Source organism: Filicampus tigris, chromosome 7 (assembly GCF_054856515.1).
Source record: "Filicampus tigris isolate MCC_2025a chromosome 7, RoL_Ftig_1.0, whole genome shotgun sequence".
Taxonomy (NCBI): domain Eukaryota; kingdom Metazoa; phylum Chordata; class Actinopteri; order Syngnathiformes; family Syngnathidae; genus Filicampus; species Filicampus tigris.
The window spans coordinates 7,892,285-7,917,730 of NC_141223.1; the positions used below are offsets into that span (position 1 = coordinate 7,892,285).

General features: G+C 41.1%; 2 protein-coding genes across 3 annotated transcripts in view; one reads left to right on the forward strand and one right to left on the reverse strand.

The window, feature by feature from the left end:
* Positions 1-1,103: 1,103 nt before the first annotated feature.
* stard10 (StAR related lipid transfer domain containing 10) lies at positions 1,104-15,459 on the reverse strand. Of its 2 annotated transcripts, none has more exons than XM_086036432.1 (7): positions 15,048-15,235; positions 14,724-14,886; positions 6,203-6,350; positions 5,993-6,096; positions 3,039-3,156; positions 2,866-2,918; positions 1,104-1,822 (listed from the first exon to the last, which is right to left on the reverse strand). In XM_086036432.1, the coding sequence occupies exons 2-7, from the start codon at positions 14,880-14,882 to the stop codon at positions 1,616-1,618; spliced, it is 789 nt and encodes a 262-aa protein (XP_085892558.1). In that variant the 5' UTR covers positions 14,883-14,886; positions 15,048-15,235; the 3' UTR covers positions 1,104-1,615. The 2 variants fall into 2 exon arrangements, with proteins under 2 accessions (XP_085892558.1, XP_085892557.1); XM_086036431.1 differs by lacking the exon at positions 15,048-15,235 and adding an exon at positions 15,242-15,459 and having other exon boundaries at positions 1,106-1,822.
* Positions 15,460-18,203: 2,744 nt separating this feature from the next.
* The window catches only part of clpb (ClpB family mitochondrial disaggregase), a 33,170-nt gene continuing 25,927 nt past the window's right edge, over positions 18,204-25,446 (forward strand). Inside the window, exons 1-3 of the mRNA XM_086036639.1 lie at positions 18,204-18,887; positions 19,319-19,370; positions 21,519-21,605. Of these exons, the coding sequence (XP_085892765.1) occupies positions 18,428-18,887; positions 19,319-19,370; positions 21,519-21,605 (599 nt within the window). The 5' untranslated portion in view covers positions 18,204-18,427. The remainder of the gene's footprint in view (positions 18,888-19,318; positions 19,371-21,518; positions 21,606-25,446) is intronic.

Sequence of the window (25,446 nt, forward strand, 5' to 3'; positions counted from 1 at the left end):
CAACTCTCAGGTGAAGTTTGAAAACCTCTGTAGGATTCTGTATTAAATCTGTAAACATACATTCATACATCTTTACAGTAGAGGGAGAGAAAGAAAAAGTGTGTTAAAGCTGCATTAGTACACGCTTTTCTATCTATGTGAGGACGCTGATTTCAAACCACCACAGTGAGGTCATATCGACAATGTTGGGACATTTGTCATTACAAAGTGAGTGCAGTTGAGCAGGAACATAACTGGTGGCAATTCACTGGATAGAGACAATGCTATTCACTCATTGGTTTGTCGAATATCATTTTGAGCCCTCAAAACGACACATTTTTGGAACCGGTGGAGTCTCCCTCTGCTGGCCACTCGAAAGATTGCAGGTATAAGGCACTTCCACGTCAGCGTCACCAATCTGTCCAGGAGACTGCTCACTGCTTTACTACAGCTTATAGGTTGGAAATTTTAATTAGGCTGGGTCAATGCGTCGAACTGAGTCCTCACAAGTATAGAAATGATGTTCTTTGAGTTTCGTCATGAGCTTCAGCTGCCTCCTGTACACCTGCATATTTCTTGTGTGCTTACAAAACACGACTAAAACGAATTAGAGAGAGACACAAGTGAAAACGAGTGTATAAGTCTTCTTTGTAAGCATATTGTACTACGTATGAACTGCATTTTTGCACACTGCTGTTTGAAATACATTGTTTTTGCTCAGGTTTGACTAAAACAGGCTACTGTATAAACATCTAAACTGTAATTTTTAGTGAAAAGAAAAAGAAAAAGAAAAGCTTTAGCAATCTAATTTGAAAACATTAAAGGGGGAAAATCAACCCAAACATTTTTTTTCAAGAATATGTTCTAAGCAAGCCCACTAGTTGAAACAAGGCATTCTGATAAATATTACGTTTGTGTAATAAGAGTTAGTCCACTCGATTTTAGCCATCTCTGGGGGCGGCCATTTTGTCACTTCTGGCAACTGAAAATGACATCACAACTACCCAGGGCTCAGGTAACAACCAATCACGGCTCAGCTTTTGAAAGCAGGAGAGCTGTGATTGGTCTTTCCCTGAGCCCTGGGTAGTTGCGATGTCATTTTCAGTTGACAGAAATGACAAAATGGCCGCCCCCCCTGATATGGCTAAAAACGGGTGGATTTTGCTGCTTAACTCATATTGCACAAACGCACTATTAATCAAAATGCCGTGTTTCAACTAGTGGGCCTGTTGGGAACGTATTCTAGAAAAAAATATGTTTGGGTTGATTTCCATTTTAAGAGGCAAATTGCATTTAGAGACATTTGACCAATATTACTCAGTTGTAAAAAATACTCGCAGCCCACTGCAAGTGGACGTGCAGCTGTGAGTGCATCTGACATGGCCAAATACAGTATGCATGCATGCATTATGTAGGAAAATATGGAACTGAACTTGTCCAATGGGCGTTTGCATTTGAATGCTCCCACACAATGTGCTGTGAGCATGCGTAGGTATACTAGTACAGTGTATGTGTGTGCGCGTTTATGAGGGGAAACATAGCATCTGTGTAATGGTGTATCTGGCATGCATGTATCCCTGCATTGATGTACGTGTGTATGAATATGCGACCCGGGTCTAACTTGCGTGTGCATGAATTAGTAGCCGTCATCTCTGTCGTGGGTCTCAGCCAGGGAGCTCTCGTCAATATTTTCCAGGCTCTCGGCATGCTGAATGCTAAGCTCAGAAAGTGGGATGCTGGGTAATGTAGTCTGTTCTGGGTAGAGCCAAGGCTTGAATCCAGGGTTGTGTCTCTGCTTCCAATCGGAATACTTCAAACAGGCTTTGTTGATCGACTTCATTGCCTACAAAGGTAATAAAGAAAGGCATCATAAATGATAACTATAATACAGATGAATAATATCGCAATTGGGAAATTGTTTATTCAGTAGTTAATTCAGTTTCTTTTTAAACCATATAGGAAATATCTCTACAAAGTAATAAATGCAAACATACTTATGTTATTTTCTGGTAGTGATGAGAAGTTTTGTGGGCTCACAGTGTACTAGTACAACTACAAGATCAATAGGTATGTTGATGTGATTTTGTTTGGTTGATGCACAGAATAATGTCATAAAAATGACCTCAGCATTAGCTTGCATTGCATGTATGCAGTGGACTTTGTGGAAAATTAAAAGTGCTACAGCGAGTAGTTGTCTGGCACAGTGGCAACGCAACTGCATCAGCATATAGAATGAGCTGGCCCTGCCAAGCATATACCGTTCTGTCACCAAGTGGTTTGCACAGAATCACTGTTGCAATATTTCCGTAGTGAACAAGCTTTAAAGCGGGAAAATCAACCCAAACATATTTTTTTCAAGAATATGTTCCCTGCAGGCCCACTAATATTGCGTTTGTGGAACATGAGTTAAGCAGCAAAATCCATCCCTTTTTAGCCATCACAAGGGGCGGGGCCATTTTGTCACTTCTGTCGACTGAAAATGACATCACAACTGCTCAGGGCTCAGGTAACGACCCATCAAGGCTCGGCTTCAGAAAACAGGTGAGCCGTGATTGGTTGTTACCTTGAGCCCTGAGACACTGTGATGTCATTTTCAGTTGACCGAAGTGACAAAATGGCCGCCCCCTGAGATGGCTAAAAACGGGTGGATCAACTTTTATTCCACAAACACAATATTTATCAGAATGCCTTGTTTCAACTAGTGGGCCTCCATAGAACATATTCTTTAAAAACATTTATGTTTAGGTTTACTTCCCCTTTAAAAAGGGGGCCTTGAGGGGGATTAGAAGAAAAAAAAAAAAAAAGAGACTGGTCTAGAACTGCCTGTCAGTCCTAGGCCGTGAAACACATTTTTCCAGCATCTGTATGCAACTGTAGATGACTTACGCCGGGTGCAAGGAAGTGGGAAAACTTTTTGACAACCCACTTGGGTAATGAACCTGAAAAGAAAGAAAGAAAGAAAGAAAGACAGAGTGAGCAATGCACGTCACTGATGATGCAGTGGTTCATTCGCCTCACAGTGCGGTTTCGTTTTGTCTGAGGTGTGAAATAATAGTTACCTCGTGGATCTAACTGCGCCATATATGTGAGGACACAGTTGTTGGGCCCCTGGCTCTGGACCATGTAGCCAGTCTGTATAGACACGGCTCTTACCATGCCCTTTTTAGGAGGATATTTCTGTAGGAACAACACAAACGCACAGAGACTTCTCATTCAAATGTTTCAAATGTGATCATTAATCCTGGTTTGTTTCTTGATGTTGGCAATCTGATTTTTCTCCATATAAAATACAGTTCATAAGTTTGATGAAACTTGTTATGCCACTGCTTACACCTTGACTAATACTTTCTCTCTCTAATTAAAGAATGATAAAGTAGCCAGTGGACAGTCTGTGCTAATTGGAATAAGACCCTGAAAAAGCAATCAGATCTTTAAAAATGAGTATAATTAGAATTAATAAGAAAATTAGATCTATTTTTGGTGCTTATGCGTATAGGTGACAATGGTAATAAATCATGCTGATGGCATTGGGGAATAAATGAAAGTAGCAGCCCAGTTTTTGAGTTTAGTCCAATTTAAGATAGTTAGTGATACCTGCCATGAGCTTAAAAAAAAAAAAAAAGCTTGTCACCAAAAAGCAAAATAACGACATTTAAGGGACGCCTCCCACATGATTATTACCTATTTCATTAATATTTATTTCCACAATAAAAATAATTTTAAAAATTGCAGGAGAAGACAGAGACAAAACTCATTGTGCAGGAAGCCCAAGGGCTTATATGAAATTCTCCCCTGAAAAATAAAAACACTCTCATCCAAATGAAAAAAGTACACGTATACAATAATAACGATGATCATGCAATTAACAGTTTTGCGCCCAATTCAAGCAAACGTGTCCCTGTCAAGCTTCTGCGGAGATGAAGTCATTCATGTTAGTCACATAAAAGCACGGATGCATCTAAAACCACAGACCAGTGAGGATGGTTTACCATCAGTGACCATTTGTGGCGTTTCCTACTTTCTGGTGAGTCAGACCTCGCCAGGAGCATTACTCTTCATGTTACGCTGGCATCAGAAAAATAATGGATAATAGCAAAGCAATAAGTGTTTTGCCATACAGCACGTACAAAACATCCTTAGTCGTATGATTCATTTATTGAACCATCATCAGACTTCAACAGTTTGTGTGCTGTGTAAATGGTTGGTGAACACTACTGGAGTTAATTTTGAAAGTAAGTTGATTAAGTCTTCTAGTTTGCTTTTTTTGATGTTGTGGTAAAATATGCAGTTAGATCATCTAATTGAAGGTTTAAGCAAAAGCTGCCAGATATTTTACAGAATTGACAATTACACCCATTTTTCAAATTTCTGTAATGGTCATTACATCAGCATTTTGTAGCTCTTTGACAAAAAAGATGTAGTTTTAATGGTGAAAGGGCTCGAGAACCAGATGCTGCATTTTTTGTAATGAATATATTTTAGTTATTTACTTAAATTGTTTTTAAAATATGTTTTAGTGGTTATGATGGATTCATTTCTGACTGAAGCCTATGGATCCTGGCTCAAATTCAGTTTTAAAAAAAAAGGGGATACATACTATATACTGTAGTAAAAAAAAAAAAAAAATCATTCCTGTACAAAATTGCATAAAAGCAAAAGCTAAATATTTGTGTTCGTGAAAGAGTTTTGTGTGGTTCCATAAATTTGTCAAGCATTGTACATGACATTTGATTTGGGTGACTTTTTTGCTTCCTATACAAATGTAACTTGTAGGTCCAGTTCGGGTGCAACTGTTTGCATTTTTTGGGGCCTTGGCAATGCGGTGTTTAGTACATCTCTGAAGCATTAAGGGGACATCCAACACACCCTCTGTCCTTTGGGTTTTTCCGTGCAGGAATGCGGAAGGCGAGGTGGAAGTCAACAGCTAATAGTCACGTGAGAGGTCTTATCCTTGTGTAAACATTTCATTAGGGACTAAGACTGAATGGCAATGTAGGCAAATATAGACCTGGACACAGGGAGAAAACCAAGTAAACCCCGGAGAGTTAAAGAAAAGTTTACGGGTAAGAAGTCTGGAAAATCGACTGAATGTAAGTGTACTAATAGTTGTGTCTCTGGAGTGCCTGCCGACACATCAAGTGTGAAAACAACCAAGTAAATCTTTAGCTGTCCATTTCTGAATTAATTATAACCACCCCCACACGAATTAGGCTGGCCGAAGTTGCAAAACAAAAGGAAGACTTTGATGCGGCGGGTGAAGCGCGATCATGTCAAAGACCAAAAATAAGGAGCACTGCTGGACAGATTACCATCAGAACAGTTACCAGAATTAGCTTCTGGTGATCATTTTGAACATTTGAGAAGACAATTGAATCACTAGTGGAATTCGCTTCAAATGTGTGTTCGGTGGATATGATTAAATTGGCCAGTTTTCCGGGGCGCACAGTTCGGCACAATGATAGCTCCTTTATTTATTCTCTGTTCAACCATGTAAGGCAATTGAGAACAATTTCTCATTTGCAAGGCCGACCTAGAGGCAACTTGGGATTCAGTGTCTTGCCCAAGGACACTAAGCAAGTATTGTATTGTCAATCAAGGGACAGGAATGAATTCTATCGCCACCGAACAGAAGGCCGCTGTTGATGCCGCGAGTTGTTTTTTTGTCATAGAGATCACTTATTTCGGAACCTTTACAACTTTTGACTGGACGAACACAAAATAAAACGTGTGTCTGTGACCAATTTGGCAACAGGCATTTTTCAAGTGAAAATATTTTTAAAATATATGTAAAAGCATCATAAAACACTGTTGACATACCGGAGACATTCGATTCAACATACATAAATGCACAAATATGTACAATCATGACAAATTTTCCACAAATATTTCAGCTTGTACTTTCATACAGCATAACGCCTTGCTAACTGGACTAGCTCGATCCAGCTCATCCAATGTGCACCCGTTTGTTTTCACTTCGGGTTGCATGAACCAAACTGACCATATGTGCACTTACTGCATGTTTAACAGAGTAGTTCATGATGATGTAGTCTTTCCCCATTGGCAACCAGGAGCGAAGCGTCACAACATCTCGGTTACGGAGCGGATTTGGACACTTCCCTGTTGTCAAATTCAAAGAAGAACGCGCAGAAAATACAATCAAAATGAATGTGATTTCGCATCGATTACATCACACGTGCGTGTGTAAATCATCCGTGGAACCTACATGAATAATAACCAACATCTGCATTGACTGTAAGTTTTCCGATATCGAAGGTCTCAATGACATTTGTGTCCCATTTTTTTCTGTATTCAATGTCATGGAGAACATCATACATGGTCTCCGCTGACACGTCCTTACTGACCATCCGACACTATATCAGAAAAAGACAGAAAAACAATGTCAGGCAAAGGAACGCAATCACTCATTGACATTGTCTGTGTACATACCGGTAAAATAATATCACATTATACTGCATGTCTTCTACACTTACTGTATACCCTTATTTGTGTATGCGCAACCTGTTAGGCGTGGCTGTGAGTAAAAACCACGGGGACTTCTATCTGTCAGATTTAGAACAGATGTAGTAAATAGAAGCAAGCGGAGTGCAGACTGGGGCTGTTACCACAGTTACAATTCCAAAGGGACTGAGTGTTAATCCATTAAGGACGGGAGCGCATAACCGCGTTTCTACCGTTAAAGCCGGGAGGGCTGTTGGGTGTTTCTCCCTTTAAAGCCGGGAGAGCGTATACGTCTTTTTCTTTTTTTTAGATCCAATTCTCGGTCTCTTAGCCAATGAAATGCATCAGAATATACATGTGACGGTATCGTGAGGTGTCGGAGGATATCCGGAATTTTTTTCGAGGAGTAATGGAGGCACAGTCGGTGGCGGGCTTTAAAGCCGGGAAACCATCCAAACGTGATACATGGTTAAGATATACGTTCGTAGACAATGATGATTTCAACGTCTTTGTAAGAGAACACAGCATGGTAATAATTACCACTCGATTTTTTTTTTTTTTTTTAATTAAAAATAGTGCTTCACTTGCATCTTTGATTGAAACAGTAAAGATTAATAAACTCGGGCTTGTGTGAAAGCAACATGTCCAAGCTCTCAAATTTTGGGGGAATTATGTTTCTATCTGCTACAGGGGCTGAGATATTAATTATGTTGTAGGTGGCGAAAATGTCAGGTTTTCAAGGATGACCCCAAAGAGAGATGCCTCACGAGGGGCTTAAGGCTTTAATGGGCTAATAATACGGCAAAACAAAAGCAAAGACACACTTAAGACAAGGACGCGTATAGAGCGTGAATGCGACACTAACGGGAAAAGAGGTGGTAATTCAAACACTCCTGAGACTGAATGAAGAAGAAAGAAAAGGATCAACGCTGCTTTTTAGTCCCCCGTCACTTTATTACAAACCATACGGTCTTTATGAAGTAACAGTTGGTTCTTGAAATCAAATCAAATTGTATTTATATAGCACTTTTCCTGAGCTAAAAATGGAACACAAAAAGTGCTTTAACGACGACAAAAACAATCAATAGAGAGAGGAGGGGGGAAAAAAAATCATCCACCATCCCCGCATGTAAGCACATATGTCCACCCCCCCCCCAAAATTAACACTCACACCCACCTGTACAAACACATACACAACACATTAAGTGACCGTTTAGAGACAAAGGAAAGTCTGCGACCACCAAGGATGATGCCACAGAGACCACGCCGACCCGGGCAGACTGGGGTAAACTCCTCACATTGTGAAGAGCCCCCTCCACTTCCAGGGGAGTCCGCGGAATGACATCCCCGTGGGCGGACCAAGCACACCACTCGGCGTGGAGGCTCCCAAACGCTGGGTTAGGGTTAGAGATGGACGAAGCGGGTGGGGAAACGGAAGTCCGGGCTTCTTTGCTCAGGTTGCTGCCCCAGCAACCCGACCCCCCCGGATAAGAGGAAGACAATGAATGAATGGAAGGATGGTGAATAGGCAATAAAACACTCCTCAACTCTGCCACCAACAGATTGAGTCCGTCAATGTTCACTCAACTGAGCTTTCGTGAGGTAGGTGGAGGTCTTGGGTGTTGCTGATTTCTCACTTTGATGCTAAGCGTGCACTCGAGAATTCATCCAATGTGGAGCTCTTTGAGGTATGCTGCTTCTCGAGCAACTTTCAAGTTTTGCGTGGCTTCAGAGAGAGATTTCTACTGAATATGTATGCCAAATTCGAAATAGTACCACCTTAGGGACATTCGAGTTTACAGTAAATGTTTACTTATTTACTCCAAAGTTGAACTGAACTCCTCTGTGATTAAAAAAAAAAAAAATACCCCTTGACGTGTAAACAAATGAGAAAAAGCCATATGAGTAATACTGTTTGTGAGAGGACCATTTTTCTTGCTACAATATATTTCTTTAGACTATTGCAATTGCTAATACATGGCGTCAGAATGCATTCCTTGTTATATTGAAGAGATATTTGAAGGGCCAAAGCAAAATGAAAAAAATCGGAGGAATCTACTAAAAAGAAATACGATCCGTAAAGGCAAATTGAAATTCATGATATGTGCGCCAGTGAAACGAGATTGTTTTTAGGTCATTTGTCTTGGCTGGCCACGTTGCAGATGCTTTACAATGATGATGTCAAGAAAGGGTTGGCAGTACATCATCTTATTCAATCCATTACAGTGAGTCATTCAGTGCATCTTTACCCCCAACCAATGTGTGTATGTACAGTAATAAAGTCAATGGACTTACAAACATAACATCACAATTGGGATGGCATTCTGATACCTAAATAAGGGCATATCATGGCGACAAAAAAGATTTTTTTTTGGTGGTAAAGCAAAACTTTTTTTGTATTAAATCGATTTAGTTGGTGGAATATGGGATCGGCAAAAGTGCAGGTTCACCGAGTTAACGTGACTGATCGACCTTGGAGGGAAGAACGGATATCAGGATTTGCAATCCAACTAAAACAGGAGGCGCTTTGGAGAATGTTAAGCTGAGCTGAAAGAGACGTCCTCATCAGACTGGAGAAAAACAGCCCAGCAAGTACACACGAGCTTAATTCGTTTACGTTTTAATTGAGTTAGCTCAACAGATGAAGCAAGGAGATGGTTGGGAGAAAAACCCAAGATGGTTACCCAATGTACAAAGTATTTTTTTAGGTTTGTCAGTCGCTTTTGAACCGCTGCTCACTCACTATTCACTCAAACATCCATTTTCTATACCGCCTATCCCAGTGAGGGTCGCGGGGAGCTGGAACCTGTCCTAGCTGACCTCAGATGAACAGAAGCTAGACTAGACGATCAATCAAACTAGAGATGGACGGATATGCTTTTTTCGCGGCCGATTAGTAGTCAAGTACCGATATTTGGGGCCGATATTCATTTTCAGCAAAAACGAAAATATTTGCATCTAAATCTAAAAAAGAAAAAATGTCAAACAAATAAATTAAAAAATTATTTTTTAAACATTTTTTAAATTTATTTTTAATCTTTAAAAAAAATGTTGAAATGTCTTTAAATGCGTTTATTGAAAAAAAAATCCATTTGTTTAATGTTGATTTTTTGCGAGTATACGCCTGTTTTAAAATTCTAACAAAAGGGGAACTCACAGGTCATCAGTGTGTCTTCCAAATTTAAATGAAAACTTAAACAATAGCTCCTTATAGTTTTGTACAGTAAATAAAGTCCTCCAAAATTTCCACAAGACAGAAATGTTAAAACTTCTCTTTGTATTGATTTTAAACCAAAACAAAAAGTGTTTCCTGGGTAGGGGTGGGCGATATGACGATATTAGATCGTGAAGCGGTTTAACGTGTTCACGATCTCATAAAGCCGAAAGATCGTTTGATCGCCTACATGGCTCATTCTAAACAGTTAAGCGCTATGGCGGCGCAAAGCCGCTGACGCATACCCGAACCAACCAATCACAGCACGCACAGTGCACAGTACGTGACACTCGCCGCCTCCCTGTTTGTTTGTATAGCGGGGAGCTATAGCGGAAAGTCACCACGAAGCAGAGTTGGTCCCAAAAAATAACTCCACATCCACAGTGTCAATTTGGTTTGGCTTTTCCTCGGAGGAGAAAGCTCAAACCAGTTATTTGCAAAGTTTGCAGACACTCGGATCGGACGTCAGCATCGACAGCCAAAGCAAACGGAGATCAGACACATGCTAGCCAGAGGCAGCCGCTAGCTCCAAGCTAACGCAACCCACGGTAACACAGTCATTTAACAAGAGCACTCCATATGAAAAAACAAGCAAGCGGTGTAAAGAAGTAACTGAGGCAGTGACTTATTACCTTGCTGAAGACATGATTCCCATTAAAACAGTGGAAAACGAGGGCTTTAAAAGACTCTTCAAAGTACTAGACCTGCGTTACGAGCTGTGTTTATATGTTTGCATTATGTTACCTTTTATGTTTACATTCACTGCACATTTTGATAAAAATTGTCACTATTCAAATTAAAACCTGTTCAGAAAGTTTATCTGACTTAAAATTTTTTTTTTTTTTCTTATAGAGTTTTATACACATTTTAAATATGTTTTATATGTTTACATGAGGAAAATGGTCAGAAATGTGCAAATTAGTCTTAAAAAACGAATCATGATAAAATCGTGATTGTGATTTTATTTCTTTTTAAATCGTGATCTGATATTTTTGCCAGATCGCCCACCCCTATTCCAGGGTAAGTAGAATCTCTATAAAGTGAACTGAAAATTTAAAATCAATAGTTCCTTGAAGTTAACACAGTTTTAAATGGATTTCTTATCGGCCATCAGAATTTTAAAAAAGGCAGATCCTGATAGTCGTCAAAACACTGAATATCGGAGCCGATAATCGGCATATCTCTAATTCACACCCACATTCTGACCATTACTGAGTGTCAATTGAACCCATGATAAAAGCACAAAAGTCGGGCTATCGAACCACCACAACATCAGGGACTGCCCAGTGCCCGCTCACTATAATAAATGTATCTATTTGACCCTTGCATGACGACTCCACGCCTACCGTGACTCTGTCACAACCACACTTTTTTCTTCCCCTTCTATTCACAAGCATCAAACTTTTTACAAACACAACAGGGGGAAAAAAGATAAAACTGTCAGCATGAGTGAATCAGAGGCTACCCTCCGCCTCCGAGTGATTCCTGTGCGCGTGTGGCATGGAGGCAGCAGAAGTGGCGAGTAGCTTGGCACATTGTCCAAATGACAAAATGTAAACAAAACCGCCTTCGCCTGTAAGAGTAAGAAATTAACTTTTTGCCTTGATTCTGTGTTGCTGTAGTACATGATCTCACGACGATGGGGGAGTGATGCATAAATCTAACGTAAACATACATGCAGTGAGACGTGACGTGAGGGTTCAGAGAGCAAAGCAAACAGCCGATAAAGTGACCATGAAAAATTCAAGCTTCTGTTACACTCACGTTTACATTAACAAGCCAGTATAGGATAAAACGCCGCCCTGTTTGCACCTTTTGCTTCTCTTTGTTTGCCGAGCCTGTCCTGTATAAACGCATGAATAAATAGCACCTCGCTGTGTGCGCACTGCACACGCAAACATAGTGCTGCTGCAAACATGATACACCTCCCCGAGAGCCAACACCAGGATGTACCTGGAGGAATCATGCTGGCTAATGAGAAAGCTTTGCGATCCTGATTGACGCTTACATTGCAGACTCTGGGAAGGGGCTGGGAAAAGCCTGCTGCTGCTCTTGCACACAAAGATAACACCCTTAAGCACACGGACGCACACCACTGCGAGTGCACACACACTTTATTCAACAAAGTAAACAACCGTTGGCTCGCTCATACAACCCTGACCCGGATACACCGGCAAGAAATGGCATGCAGAACTCAACGTCAATCAAATTGAAACCATGAAATGTTTTGGGAATTCAAATGAACATGACGCACTAGCCTAGCGTAATAGCATACAGTAGTTGCCACGGTCTCATTTGAATGTTTTTTTTGTAAAACAAGAAAAGAAAAAAAAAAAACATTTAACAAGCAAATCAGTATTGTTAGTGTAAGAGAATTTAAAAAGAAGTGCCACATGCACATTTCATCAGTAAGAATGCAATTATAAATGTTCTCTTCATTTGAAAGGTATACACTATATCTGCGAGTGCTACTCAAAGATTCATCTGCATTAGGGCTGTGCAATTCAGCGAGATTCAATTACAATTACGATTATTACGCTCCACGATTACAAAATTGGCATAATCGTAAAAAACAATTATTAATATGGGTTTATTGTATATCCAATGCACAATGTTTGTTTACACACAAAGAAATCATACTTGAATTTATACATTTGCACCTTTTTCCTTTTATCACAACTAATTTTATAAATTTTGTTTGGGACTTACATAATTATAGTGTTTCTAAGAATTTGATTTGTCTTTATATTGTCTACGTTTAAATATTTTCTTGTTTTGTACCAAAAAATAAATTATCATTTGAGTAATCGTGATTTCAATTATTACCAAAATAATCGTGATTAACATTTTTTCATAATCGAGCAGCCCTAATCTGCATCATGTTGTTAGAACCATCAACGATGAAATGAAAGCAAAGCCCATCAGGAAGAAAATTGCTATGAAATGCAAACCTAACCTCTGTAAGTCACGATTCAAATTACTGAGATAATATACTCTGACTGGTCCATGCAAATAGTGAAGTTTGTTCTTTGAGAGGAATCTCCATACAGGGATCCCGGCATCAGTTTTGATTGACACAGGAATATTCAAAATACTATTTAACCAATTTCCATGAAGCGTCGGTGCAGTGGAGTAATGGGCCAGGAAAGAAACTAAGACATTGTGGAATGTTGGAGTGTAGCCTAGTGCAAACTAGAACCACAATAGTATACATATTGTTAAACGGGCTATATGAAAAGGTAACCTTTCCAAATATAATTTTTCAGTACAGTGGCGTCGTTAGGCCTATTTTAAGGGGTGCTGAAATGGCAACGGCGAGTCAAAGCAGAGCATTTCTCAACCAAAAAACATTAACGGTGTACAGTAGCGGCGCTGTTGTCATCTCCCAGCCGCAGTTGGAAGACCTGGTTTTGCACTATATTGTCGGAGACCTGCAGCATTTGAGTGAAGTGGTATCCCCGGCTTTCTTAATGCGGAAGTCAACGCAAACATATTTTTTTCAAGAATATGTTGTATGCAGGCCCACTAGTTGAAACAAGGCATTCTGATCAAATTTGCCTTTGTGGAATAAGTGTTAATCCACCCGTTTTTAGCCATCTCTGGGGGCGGCCATTTTGTCCTCTGTCGGCTGAAAATGACATCGCGGCTCAGATTCAGAAAACAGGTCAGTCGTGATTGGTCGCTGTGAGCAGTTTTGATGTCATTTTCAGTCGACGGAAGACAAAATGGCCGCCCCAAGAGATGCCTTAAAACGAGTGCATTTTGCTGCTTAACTTAACGCAAAATTAATCAGAATGCCATGTTTCAAACTAGTGGGCCTGCCGGGAACATATTCTTTAAAAAAATATGTTTGGCTTGACTTCCGCTTTAAAATTAATTAGGGGTTGACTGGTACTTTGGGCAAACAAGTCAGGAAATACTGGATTCACAAAAAAAAAAAAAAAAAGAAAAAAAAAAGAAACATGACTCACGCCGTGATTGTGACCTGAGCCCTGAGCAACTGTGATGTAATTTTCAGTCGACAGATAGTGACAAAATGGCCGCCCCCAGAGATGGATCAAAACAGGTGGCTTTTGCTGCTTAATTCGTATTCTACAAACAGAATATTAATCAGAATATCAAGTTTAGACTAGTGGGGCGTCATAGAACACATTGTCAGGAAAATGTTTGGGTTCACTTCCACTTTAAAGTTTAAATGTTACTTTAATGTATTGCACTTGAATAGTGCACTTTGAGGTACACCTTTATTTTTACCTCAGCCTGGTTCCTATAGCAGATCATGTTTGTGTTTGCACATTCAGCACTTTAGTCATGTTTTGGTTGAAATTCAGCAAAAAAGACAATCCAAGCAACACGTTTTTCCTCATGTTTTTAAGATGTTTTGGTGAGAGTGTCACCTACATATTAATGTGGATGCAATGGGTGGAAACAGTGGGGAAATGCCCGTTTGCCAGAGGGTGTCAGCTCGCAGAAATTCATTGGAGGAAAAAAATTTTACCTATTCATTTTTGGCACAATGAACTAAAATTTTTGATCTGAACTAATGAACTTAGAACTCGTCTGCATAGAATATGAACTTTCCCAACACTGTCGTTAGCTGCTCGTGTTATTTGCTTGCATGCTGGATTCGTTCACATTATAATCTCCAGGGGGCTAGCCAACCCCCATCGCCTTCCATAAAATCTTGTGACGCCCCTGATACATGGTATGATGTGAAATGTAAACTGGTGGTACCCTTTTACAGCCTCGAGAATAAAAAAAAAAAACATCTGCTGTCGCTCCTCTTCACGCTCCAAGAAGTACATTTCTCTGCATAGGGTATCACATGCACATAGTTAAGAGTCATTCATAAGTAAATGAGTGAAGCCGAGGGAGTAGCTGGGCATGTTCATAGAACCGTGGGCTAAAAGTGGAGTAAATTACATAACATCACTGTGCAAGGTGATATTTTTTGTACAAAAGCATTGGGGCATAGACGTGTATCATATCTTGCTCGGCAGTATTTGCATATAATAGATTGCAAATATTTGCTGCTAGTCTTGTTTGCCTGAGGTTACGTGCATGTACTCACCTTAATTTTGTGGACAGACTTGCCCTCCTCCAGCGCCTGGCTCCACACGGAGATGCCCCCCTTGTTGTAGGTCACACTCCAACCTTCTTCACTCAGACACTCCGACTTGAAGCTGGCGAACGCCTGGTCGTCCGGGATGGTAACGTTACGTCCAGACATGTCTCTGTCCCGGGGAAAAAAAAGAGGTTGGACGCGAGCGGACTTCGAGGAAAAAAAGACTGTTGCTGGGGAGTATCCCTCTTCTGGTGTTTGAACAACTTAACCGCTTAATTCAATTTAGCGAGAAACCTGCAGCGCGGTCTTGTGATGTGTGCGCATGCTCACTCAGGGTGGTACAATGAACTAGTCAAATAGAGGTGTGGACGCCGCCGCGAACAGGTGAAAGAGCTCTTCGTCGAGAAAAGAACCAGGACGGTTCAGTCGAAGCCGGTGCTGGATAAGTTTCGGTCGGGTAGCTGTCCTCAGAAGCAGCCGCTCTGAAAACCAACCATATGGTTACGTTTCCGCTTGACACTCACCAACGTACACTCTGCGCCTCCGTGGCTAACGCGGCTTTCTTTTTCACTTCCGCCGCTCTTCAATGCTTCTGTGCTAGTTTGTAGCTGTTCTCCATCCCCGCAGTCGGTGCTCGGCGGGAGGATGCGGCGTAAACGAAACAAGGAGTGGGAGGGTGACAGCAGCTTGGCTTGATGAACGTCAGACAGGCGACGCAGCGACCGCTTCAATGGGAACGCCTCCGAGTGATGCATTTAAAGCGCCTCGTAAAGCCCGCAGCTCCACCTCAGGGATTCACCCATTTGGTAGCTCACTATTGACGTCGCACTAAGGCGTTTTTTTTTTCAGCAACATGGTGAGGTACCCCCATATTTGATAGATGCGCATTTTATACGGTTGATCAAGAAAGTGTAACTCATCTTTTCTGCGATTGCCCTTTTAGTCTCAGGTTCTGGGAAAAGGAAGAGAAATACATTTCTCAAAAGACTGGTCATACAATAAAGACTGAAGACAAAAATATGTTCACTTGTTTTGTAAACAAAGATACACACAGCTCCAGTTAAGGTCAGTGTTTATGACTCAACAATGAGGAAGAGACTGGGTAAAAATGACATCTATTGCAGAGTTCCGTGGTAGAAACCACTACTAAATGATTTGGGAGATTATTCAATGGGCTGACAAAACAAAGTTGAACTTTTTATGTGTCCCTTTAGGCCCGACACTTACAAACACAGTAATTCAGAAAAATAACGTCATACCAGACTCAAACACGGTGGTGGTGGTGTGATGGTGCAGGGCTGCTTGCTAATTCAGGGCCTGGATGAGTTCCTGTGAATGATGGAACCATGAATTTAGCTTTTTACTTGAAAATTATGAGGGGACTGTTTGGCAATCCGTTTGTGAGCTCGAGGTGACGTGCACCTTGGTTCTGCAGTTATGAAAGCGCTATATAAATAAAATTGTATCGTATTGTATTGTATGGTATTGCATCAGGACAATGATCAAAAACACCTCAGCAAGTCAACTTCTGAATGGTTTAGAAAAGCAAAATTAAGCTTATGGACTGGTCTAGTCAAAGTCCATACTTAATTCTGATTGAAAGGTGTGATTGTGAGTGCGGATGTTTGTCTCTGTGTGCCCTGCGATTGGCTGGCAACCAATTCAGGGTGTCCCCCGCCTACTGCCCAAAGACAGCTGGGATAGGCTCCAGCACGCCCCGCGACCCTTGTGAGGATAAGCGGTACAGATAATGGATGGATGCTATTGCATAACCTTCAAAATGCTCGAAAACCCTCCGACCTTGCTGAATGAAAGAAATTCTGCAAGGAAGAGTGGGCCAAAATAATTCCACAGAGGTGTGAGATACTCAGTGTCAGTTATAGAAAATACTTGATTTCGGTTGTAGCTGCTGAGGGTGGCACAACCAGTTCTGATAAGGGGACAAACACTTTTTCCACAGTGAGCCATGTAGGTTTGGATTTTGTTCTCCATTACTAATAAAAAACAATTCAAAAAAACGTACTGTGTTTAAATGTGTTGTCATTGATTAATATTAAATCTGTTTGCTGTGAAGCATTGAAGTGTGACAAACATGCAAAAAAAATCAGGAAGGTGGCAACCACTTTTTCACACCACTGTAATCCAACCGATGTTTCTCAATGTGTAAATTCAAAGGAATTTCAGGATCATCATCTATGGACCATAATACAGTATAATCAAAAGATTCAAAGCAATCTAAAGAAATCTCTGCACGTAAACAGCAAGGCCAAAAACCAACATTGAATGCCCGTGACCTTCAATCCCAAAGATGGAACTGCATTAAATCGGCATCATTGTGTATAAAGAATATTGCCCCGTGGACTCAAGCACACTTCAGAAAACCATTATCAGTTAATATAGTTTGTCGCGACATTTATGCTCATTAAAATTCTACCATGCACATCCAAAGCCATATATCAACAACAACCAGACATGCTGTCAGCTTCTCTGGGCCCAAGGTCATCTGAAATAGACTGACACAAAGTGGAAAAGTGTGCTGTGGTCTGATAAGTCTACATTTTGGGGGGAAATGATGGAAGTCATGTCCTCTGGGCCAAAGAGGTTACGACTTGCGTTATACTAGTTGTTGACAGTGAGCCGAACTTTAGTGACATGCTTCCAACGGCAAATACACATTCACACTTCTGTGGCGACCTAATAAAATGTCGGAGAATATGTACAAGCGGCTTTAGAATGACAGCGCATGATGTCCTCAATGATTTATTGTGTGGCACCCCAAGTCTGCTGCAGCGACATAAAATATCCACTTCATAAATTAAACCTCCACTGCTTGCAGGGAGCTGCCTCTCATTTTATAGCAGCTATGTTAAGATTGTATCAGTCACAAAAAAATAATATGTTTCATAACTAATAAGTGTATTTTTCGTAGACTGTTTTCCACCTAAAATGTACAAGGAACACAAACACGATTGGCTGCTCTTAATTAAAATGTTAATTTAATTTAAATTAAGAACTACCCTATTATGGTTGCTGTAGATCACTAGACTGTCAGTGATGTGTATTAAATGATGAAAGAATGAATGTTTAGCGACATCTCAAAACACACATCCGTCAGCTTTATAGTTTGTATATCGTTGCAAATTGGCGTCAGCTAGTGGCCATAACATGCAATTCACAACATCGAAGCCACATATCCACTAATTATCACACAGGCACGCACACACGCATATACAAAAGGTGACTCGATCTAATGCAAAAGAAAATCATTTCACTTAACTTTTTTTTTTTTGAGCGCGTTGATGCCCCATCAGGCATGCTGACCTGTGCAGCCGCACATTTTCACATGCCGGAAAAAAAAAAACATCACTGCTCATGCGCACCACCAAATTAAAACGTCAATTAAGTTAACGTTAGGTTAATTTAATTGTTCTGCCATCAATTGGAAGAGCTGCCTATATCACCATTTGCAATACCAAGCCAAACTATCAACTAGACGACATTTCCCAGACTGCACCGCGCATTCGAGCACCATCCATGCTAGGATGAGGGAAACGTTTGAATGCGTGTGGCTGTTGTAAATAGCTGCACAGAAAAGGCACTCCGGCGTCACCGTTGGACTTAACACGACATCTCATACTCGTGACTTACTCGTTGGCTATTGACACACGCAAATTTTCTTCCCATCCCCTTTTACGGGTGAGTTTTTCGCCATGTTATCGTCTGTTCCCACTAGGTTGTTTGCACGAAGGTCGCGAAGCCTGTCACCGTGCAGGCGCGTTCTCCAGACAAGCTCGGCCGCCCCTGCGTGTCAGGCCATAATAAGAGAGCCACCGGCGGATAACAACCGCAACCCCATTGTGTCCACCTCCCGGGTGTCAAGACGGGGGATTTTGGCTGATGAAACTGCTGCTAACAACGTGAGCCAGTCGGTGCAGTACCACCACCTCGCCCCTAGATGGCTTTCAAATCTGGAGAACCGCCGCAGCTCTTGGGCTGCCCTGGCCAGCAGAGGTCGCAACAACAACATGTACTGGGAGGACGGTGGTCAGAGAGCTGGAGGTGAGGATGGGGAGACCAATGGAGGCGCCAGCCCGCTGAGAGTGGCCTCAGCTGGCCTTCTATCTGCTGCTGCTGTGGCATTCTGCCTGAAGAAAGACTCTGATGACAAAGGTACCTCAGACTTAAGATGTGATGAAACAATAGGTCATTACAAGTCATTTTGTATCAGTGTGAAGGTACGCATACTCTTGAGTGGCAAGAGAGGAGCGATCTCAAATGGCAGCGCTTGCAATCAATCTCTTCTGTCATTTGATCAAGGCAGAAAGATGTGAGAAAATGCCTTTCACAAACCACATGATGAAGATTAGTTTCCATGTATGTCCATTTACAAGTGGCTACTCCACCTCTAGGCAGAGATCTTTGTATAATAATTTATGACATCCGCTTGATTTATCATCCTCGTACACATGTTCCAGTGGATTCATTACATTTTTCTGTTAAGAAAATTGCAAAAAAACATTTGGCGTGTAAGTAATCTTTTCGTCAATGTCTCACTTTGCTAATCTCTGCACTTTCGTATGTTCATATTTTCAATACTCAAGGTGATGCCCTGTTGGAGGCAGCAAGGACCAATAACCCCCAAGATGTGGCCAGGTAATGAACTTGTGACACGCACACACACTCACCTATTTCCAATCTTAACATATATTTTAAATGTGAGGGAGCCACAAATGATGAGGGGAAAAAAATGGAATCTAGTAGGGATGTCACAATATCATGATATTGGGATATTAAAATTGCCACAATATATCATCGTTGTCATGTCACGATATTAATAGCAGCAAATCTGTTTTAAAAGCCCATGTTGTTTTCCATTTGTGCAGTTCCATTTGTGCAGTTCCAGCACCCCCAGGTGGTTAGTTTATTAATGCAGTTTAATTTGATGCGTGACTGGCCAAGCCTATTTTTGTGAATGCTGTAATTATGTACAAAAACAGAATATTGTGATGTTTTTTTAAATATGAGCTCTTTTCTCTTTTTTTTTTTAACAGTATTGTGATCTTTTTTATATATCGTCAATCTCTCCTCAATACCGTGATAATTAACGTGAGGGTCATATCGTGCTATAATCGTATCGTGACATCCCTAAAATCTAGATAACTAACACAGCACACTGCAGTCACTATGTTTTGTCATAAAGAAACAAAAATACTGTCAACTGGGTCTCATGGTTATGAAGGCCGAGATGTCCTTGTTGATGCAGTCCCACCCGGAAGCCAATAGATGGCAGGAAATAGCTTCAGATGTTGGATTATAGCAGTAGGCATTTACATTTTTGTTTCTGGGGCTCCAAACAACTTCTCATGACCATGGGTTTTTTGTTTTCAGCCAAACAGGTAATCAATACTGATTGTGAAGTAATTGTACTGTAGTTCTTCAGCACTATATTTATACTTCTCAAGAGCAAATAATAAAATATTCTCATGTTATTCTATCTATAATTTAAATCTTGCCATTTGTAAAAATGTGTATAATGCATAAATCGATAATGTACCAAATAAATGCGTATTTCGAATAAGTCGCATTGAGTCCATAAAGTTACCAGTATACAATAACTGGCCAAACCTAATGCTTGTATACTTTACAGTGTACGTCCAATTTAAATGTATTGCTATATTGCATGCAAGAGCAAATGTTAAAGGAAATATTGAAATACATTTTTTTGAGGCAACAGGTAACTGTATCAAGTACTGTTATAATAAATAGAGGGCCTTAATCGGTAGCTGATTTGCCGCTTCAAAAACTTGAGCCGATAATTTCCCCTTGTTGTACAGCATTATAACGTTACCTCTTGTTGTGTCTTGCACTCTCGCCGTTAGACAACCAAAATGAACCCGGAGTCTAGCGTTATTGCATAACAAACCTTGAGCAATGTGAAGTGTACATTTATAGTGTGTCAAAACGAATGCACAGTCAGGAAGGTTGAACATTTGTTTGACCATTTCTAAATGGCAGAAAATCAACCAAGTAGGAGTACAGTCCATATTTGACAAAATTGAGCACTTCAAATTGCAGTGTGTGTTTATGTGTGTGTGTTTATCCGTGCATGTCTATTTGCAAGCTTGAGTTACCTGTGCACATGTGACAGATGGTTTAGGTGAGAGTGCAAGCAGGCAGATGTGTTAAGTGCTTTGTGGTTTGGCAAAGAATGTCAGGGGCCAGGGCGCGTCTGCTCGGACTACCCCTATATGGACAAAAGTATTGGACACATAAAATTAAATAAAAATGTAAGAAAATTGTGCAGTGACATTGTTTTGCAACGCTTCGGTGTGGAAATTTTGAAACTTTTCAAGCATAACGCCCTGAGTAAAAAGATGGTGTAATGTGACAGCCTTGCACTGCAAAGCAGAACATAGTCGTCGGTCGTTTGTCCCTGCCCAAGTACTGCCAGCGAATAGAGTGCAGTTAGACAGAGGCCATAGTGTTGACTGTAAACAAGCACTCTGTCTGCCTGTACGGCATAAGAGACGACAGATGGATATACACACACACACACACACACACTCTCCATTATTTAGTACGATGTTGCAAAGTACTTGATGGTAGACCTTCAGGCACAGAACTTACCACACACCTGGGTTGCACACACTTACTGCTCACGGGGTTGCAGATGGAGATAGAATGTTCTGGTCCACTGTACACATTGACTTCCCATACGGTGTTTGATGTCAAAATGATTAAAAAATAAGATTTTTAAAAAAAAATCTCGTTAACTGATTTTTCTGGCCCATCTCCCACCAGACTGTTGCAGGAAGGGGTGGACCCAAATCACCGACACCGTCTTGGTTGGACCCCTCTTATGGTGGCTGCCATAAACCGTCAGCACAGGTGCGTGTTTGTATTTTTGACTCAATAGCATTGCCAGCCGCAAAATGAAGAGTAAATGATCCTAGCTGTGATGTACAAAGTACTTGAACCTTTGGAGCCCCAAATGGGGTGCTGGTGGATGTGAATGTCGGATTTCAAAATTAGATCCCATCCATCCATTCCCTTCCACTTATCCGAGGTCGGCTCTTGGGGCGGCAGCTTTTTCCCATAAGAAATAATACAAATGTTTTGGGGGCAAAACTGTCAACATCATAAATAGTAAAACCAAAATTAGTAATATTGACATTTTGAAGTAACATATGTAATTGTCATAGTATGAAATAAGTTGTGGGACCAGTGTAGTACACTTCAATTACTTATAGGATATAAAATCATAAAAGCACTCAATCGGAACTATAATGACAAAAGTATCACCTTTCACACACTTCACTTCTTTGACATGTTTATTACAATTACTTAACACAAAATAGGGTAAAGTGAAAGTCAAACCCAAAAGTTTTCTTTACAATACAATGTTCCAAGCAGCCCCACTAGTCTAAACAAGGCATTTTGATTGATATTGTGTTTGTGGAATATGAGTTAAGTAGTGAAATCCACCCATTTTTGTCCATTTCAGGTGGTGGCCATTTTGTCACTTGCTCTCAACTGAAAATGAAATCACAGTTGCTCAAGGTTCAGGTAACACCCAATCATGGCTCACCTTCAGGCAACAGGTGAGCAGTGATTGGTTGCTACCTGAGTCCCGTGCATCTGTGATGTCATTTTCAGTCGACAGCAAGTGACAAAATGGCCGCCACCTGAGATGGGCAAAAACGGGTGGATTTTACTACTTACCTCACAAACACAATATCAATCACAATGCCTTGTTTGGACTAGTGGGGCTGCATAGAATATATTATTGTAAATATTTTTTTGGGGGTGCTTTCTTGAGATGATAACGGCAGTCCAAAAAAAATATCCAGAGAATAAGCAAAAGAGGTCTCATGTGATATGCTCATGCTGACATGTCGGATGAAGTTGGGTAGCATCATACATGAGGCCAGACAGAAGAGTTCTTGACATTTTGTGCGAGTTTAAACGCATACTTTATCCCCTCTCTCCTTAAAAAAAACAACAACAAAAAAACATTCTGAAATGTATTGACTTCAGGGAAATCAAACGTTTGAGATTCAACTTTGCCAAATCAACATCTGTGTAAGAGTCTCCATTGTGCAACAACTGCAGTTTTGCTATTTTACCAAGTTCGTGCAAAAATATTTTTTTCCATACCGAAACCCGACGTAGATGACAGAAAACAGTTCTCCTCCCTTATTTATGATATTAAATTTAATTTAGGATTGAACATGTATTCATTCACAGTTTAGTTTGTGGCTACAGAATATAATCCCCAATATTATTACCTATTTTCGATACTTAAAAAAAATGTTATGGAAAACAGATTATCATAAAAAAAGTCAAGCGTAAGAGGTGGGGAAACAAAGAAACCTTCAGAATGTGGCACCGGGTTAAATCATGCCATTCATGGCTTGCTATCCCATCTCCGAATCATCCAGCTGTCCGCTTGACTTATTGTGTGTGTCATGTCGCTGCTTGCGTCGTTACAGCGGGTCTTCAGAAGTGCAACTTTGAGAGTAACAGAAGGTCTTTACCCGGTCCCCCGTCTCTCGGTCCAACAAATTAAATTAGCCTGCTGGCCCCCAGAACGCACACAACACAGAAAGGGGCCGAGGTTAAGACCAGGCCAAATCCAATTTCAGCAGATTTTTTTCCCCCCCCCCCTCCATCAGGAGTCTGTGGTCATTTTTTTTTGTGTGTGTGTTCGGAGACCCCACCTGCTTGTGAGAAACATAATGTGTCGTTCAAATGTGAGCATAACATGAGATGAGCGCATATCCGACGGAGTAACGAATGCCGCTGTGCACTCCCCTTATTGCGCTGTGTATTTTTCTTTTTGTTAGATTACTGGTTTTCTGCAGTTGCTATTACTGTGTTTAAATATTCATCGGGACTGATTCGTGCGTACGCATGATTTTCAAAGTGACAATTGCGTCGTATTGCTTTCATGTTACAGCGTTGTGCGTGTTGAGCGATGGCTAGCATGTGTGACGTGTTAATGATGCGGTGTGTCTCCCCGCGTGTCAACAGTTTTTTTTTGGTTTGAAATTCCATGTTTATGCCCGTACTTGGGTTGGATGTGTGTCACAGCGTGCGTTATGAGTGCTATAACTCAGCCAGGAGATGACACTCGTCTCTTTTTAATCCCGTCCTCCAACCCCCCAGTGAGCCGTCACTGCTGCGGGGAAGACGGAGCTTTGCTTCGCGCGCATCCCTCACGCATCTCGTGTGCTCGCGGCGCACACATACACGAGTCTCCGGGAGTGTGCGTGTTAACGCACACAAAGCCGTGAAGAGTTTTTACCCAATATCTTATAGGCCAACTGCCTATTACTCAGTCACACACGCAACTTTATTTGCAGCAGTTAAGTGAAAAGCTCGGAAACATTACTCACGGCCAAGGGTTAGCCTGTCGTCGGCGTCGTCACGGACTGGCAACAAAATGATTCCGGCCCTCCTTCGTATTGTTTATTATTTGCCTGGACTAGGATTGCGAAAACCGAATTTACATTGGACAGAAGTGTCTATTCTTGATACTAGATGTGGGAACGATAATCGTTTTTTCGATGCATCGTTTGGCGTATTAAAACAATCCTGAATCGACTCATAGGTATTAATCATCGATATTTAAAGTTTAGATGAAAAAACTAAAAGCGTTCGCAAGCGATTACGTGCGTTTGTACGTCAGACGTCTGTGCTAGGCTAAGCTAATACGCTAACAATGATGGCGGAACAAGCAAAACCTCATACGACCGGCGCCAAGTCAAAGTGTGAAATATAAATCCTTGCTCCTCCTTGAGTTTTTTTGTTTTAAAATAGGGTACCAGTGTTTTACATGGACTATAAAATGTAAGCCAATGTAGTGATACATCGGAATCGAATCATAGGCCTCTGACAGAATCGTGTGCCTCAGAATCGGAATCAGATCGAATCGTGAGGTACTTGTGTATCATCAACCAGGAATCCGCACTTTGGTGCTTTACAGGGTAAGTCAACCCAAACATGTTTTTTTTCAAGAATATATTCTATGCAAGCCCACTAGTTGAAACAAGGCATTCTGATAAAGATTACATTTGTGGAATAAGCGTTAATCCACCCGTTTTTAGCCTTCTCAAGGGGTGGCCATTTTGTCACTTCTGTTGACTGAAAATGACAACTAGTCAGGGCTCAGCTAAGAACCAATCGCGGCTGATCTGTTTTCTGAAGCTGAGACGTGATTGGACGTTCCCTAAGCCCTGAGTAGTTGTGATGTCATTTTCAGTCGACAGAAATGACAAAATGGCCGCCCGCTGAAATGGCTAAAAACAGGTGGATTTTGCTGCTTAACTCATATTCCACAAACGTAATATTAATCAGAATCGCGTGTTTCAACTAGTGGGCCTGCTCTTGAAAAAATATGTTTGGGTTGATTTCTACTTTAAGGCGTCAAGATGTGACGTTAGTCAAGTAAAGCGACAGGCAGGAAAGTGTGTGTGTCGCATGTTTGGTGTGTGTGTGTAAGAATGAAAGGTCAGACATTCAGTGGGTGGGCATGAGTTTACTTAGCTTTGATGTGAGGCTAAATCGGGGAGGCGCAGGTCCTGGCCCACTGTTTGCACTCTTTAGCACACAATACCCATCTCGATCTCTATTTCTCAACCTCCATGGTTCCCTCGCCGCATTCACGTGCACAATGAGCGCTTAGCCGGGTGTAACGCCTGTTGATCGTCCCGAGTCGTCCACTGAG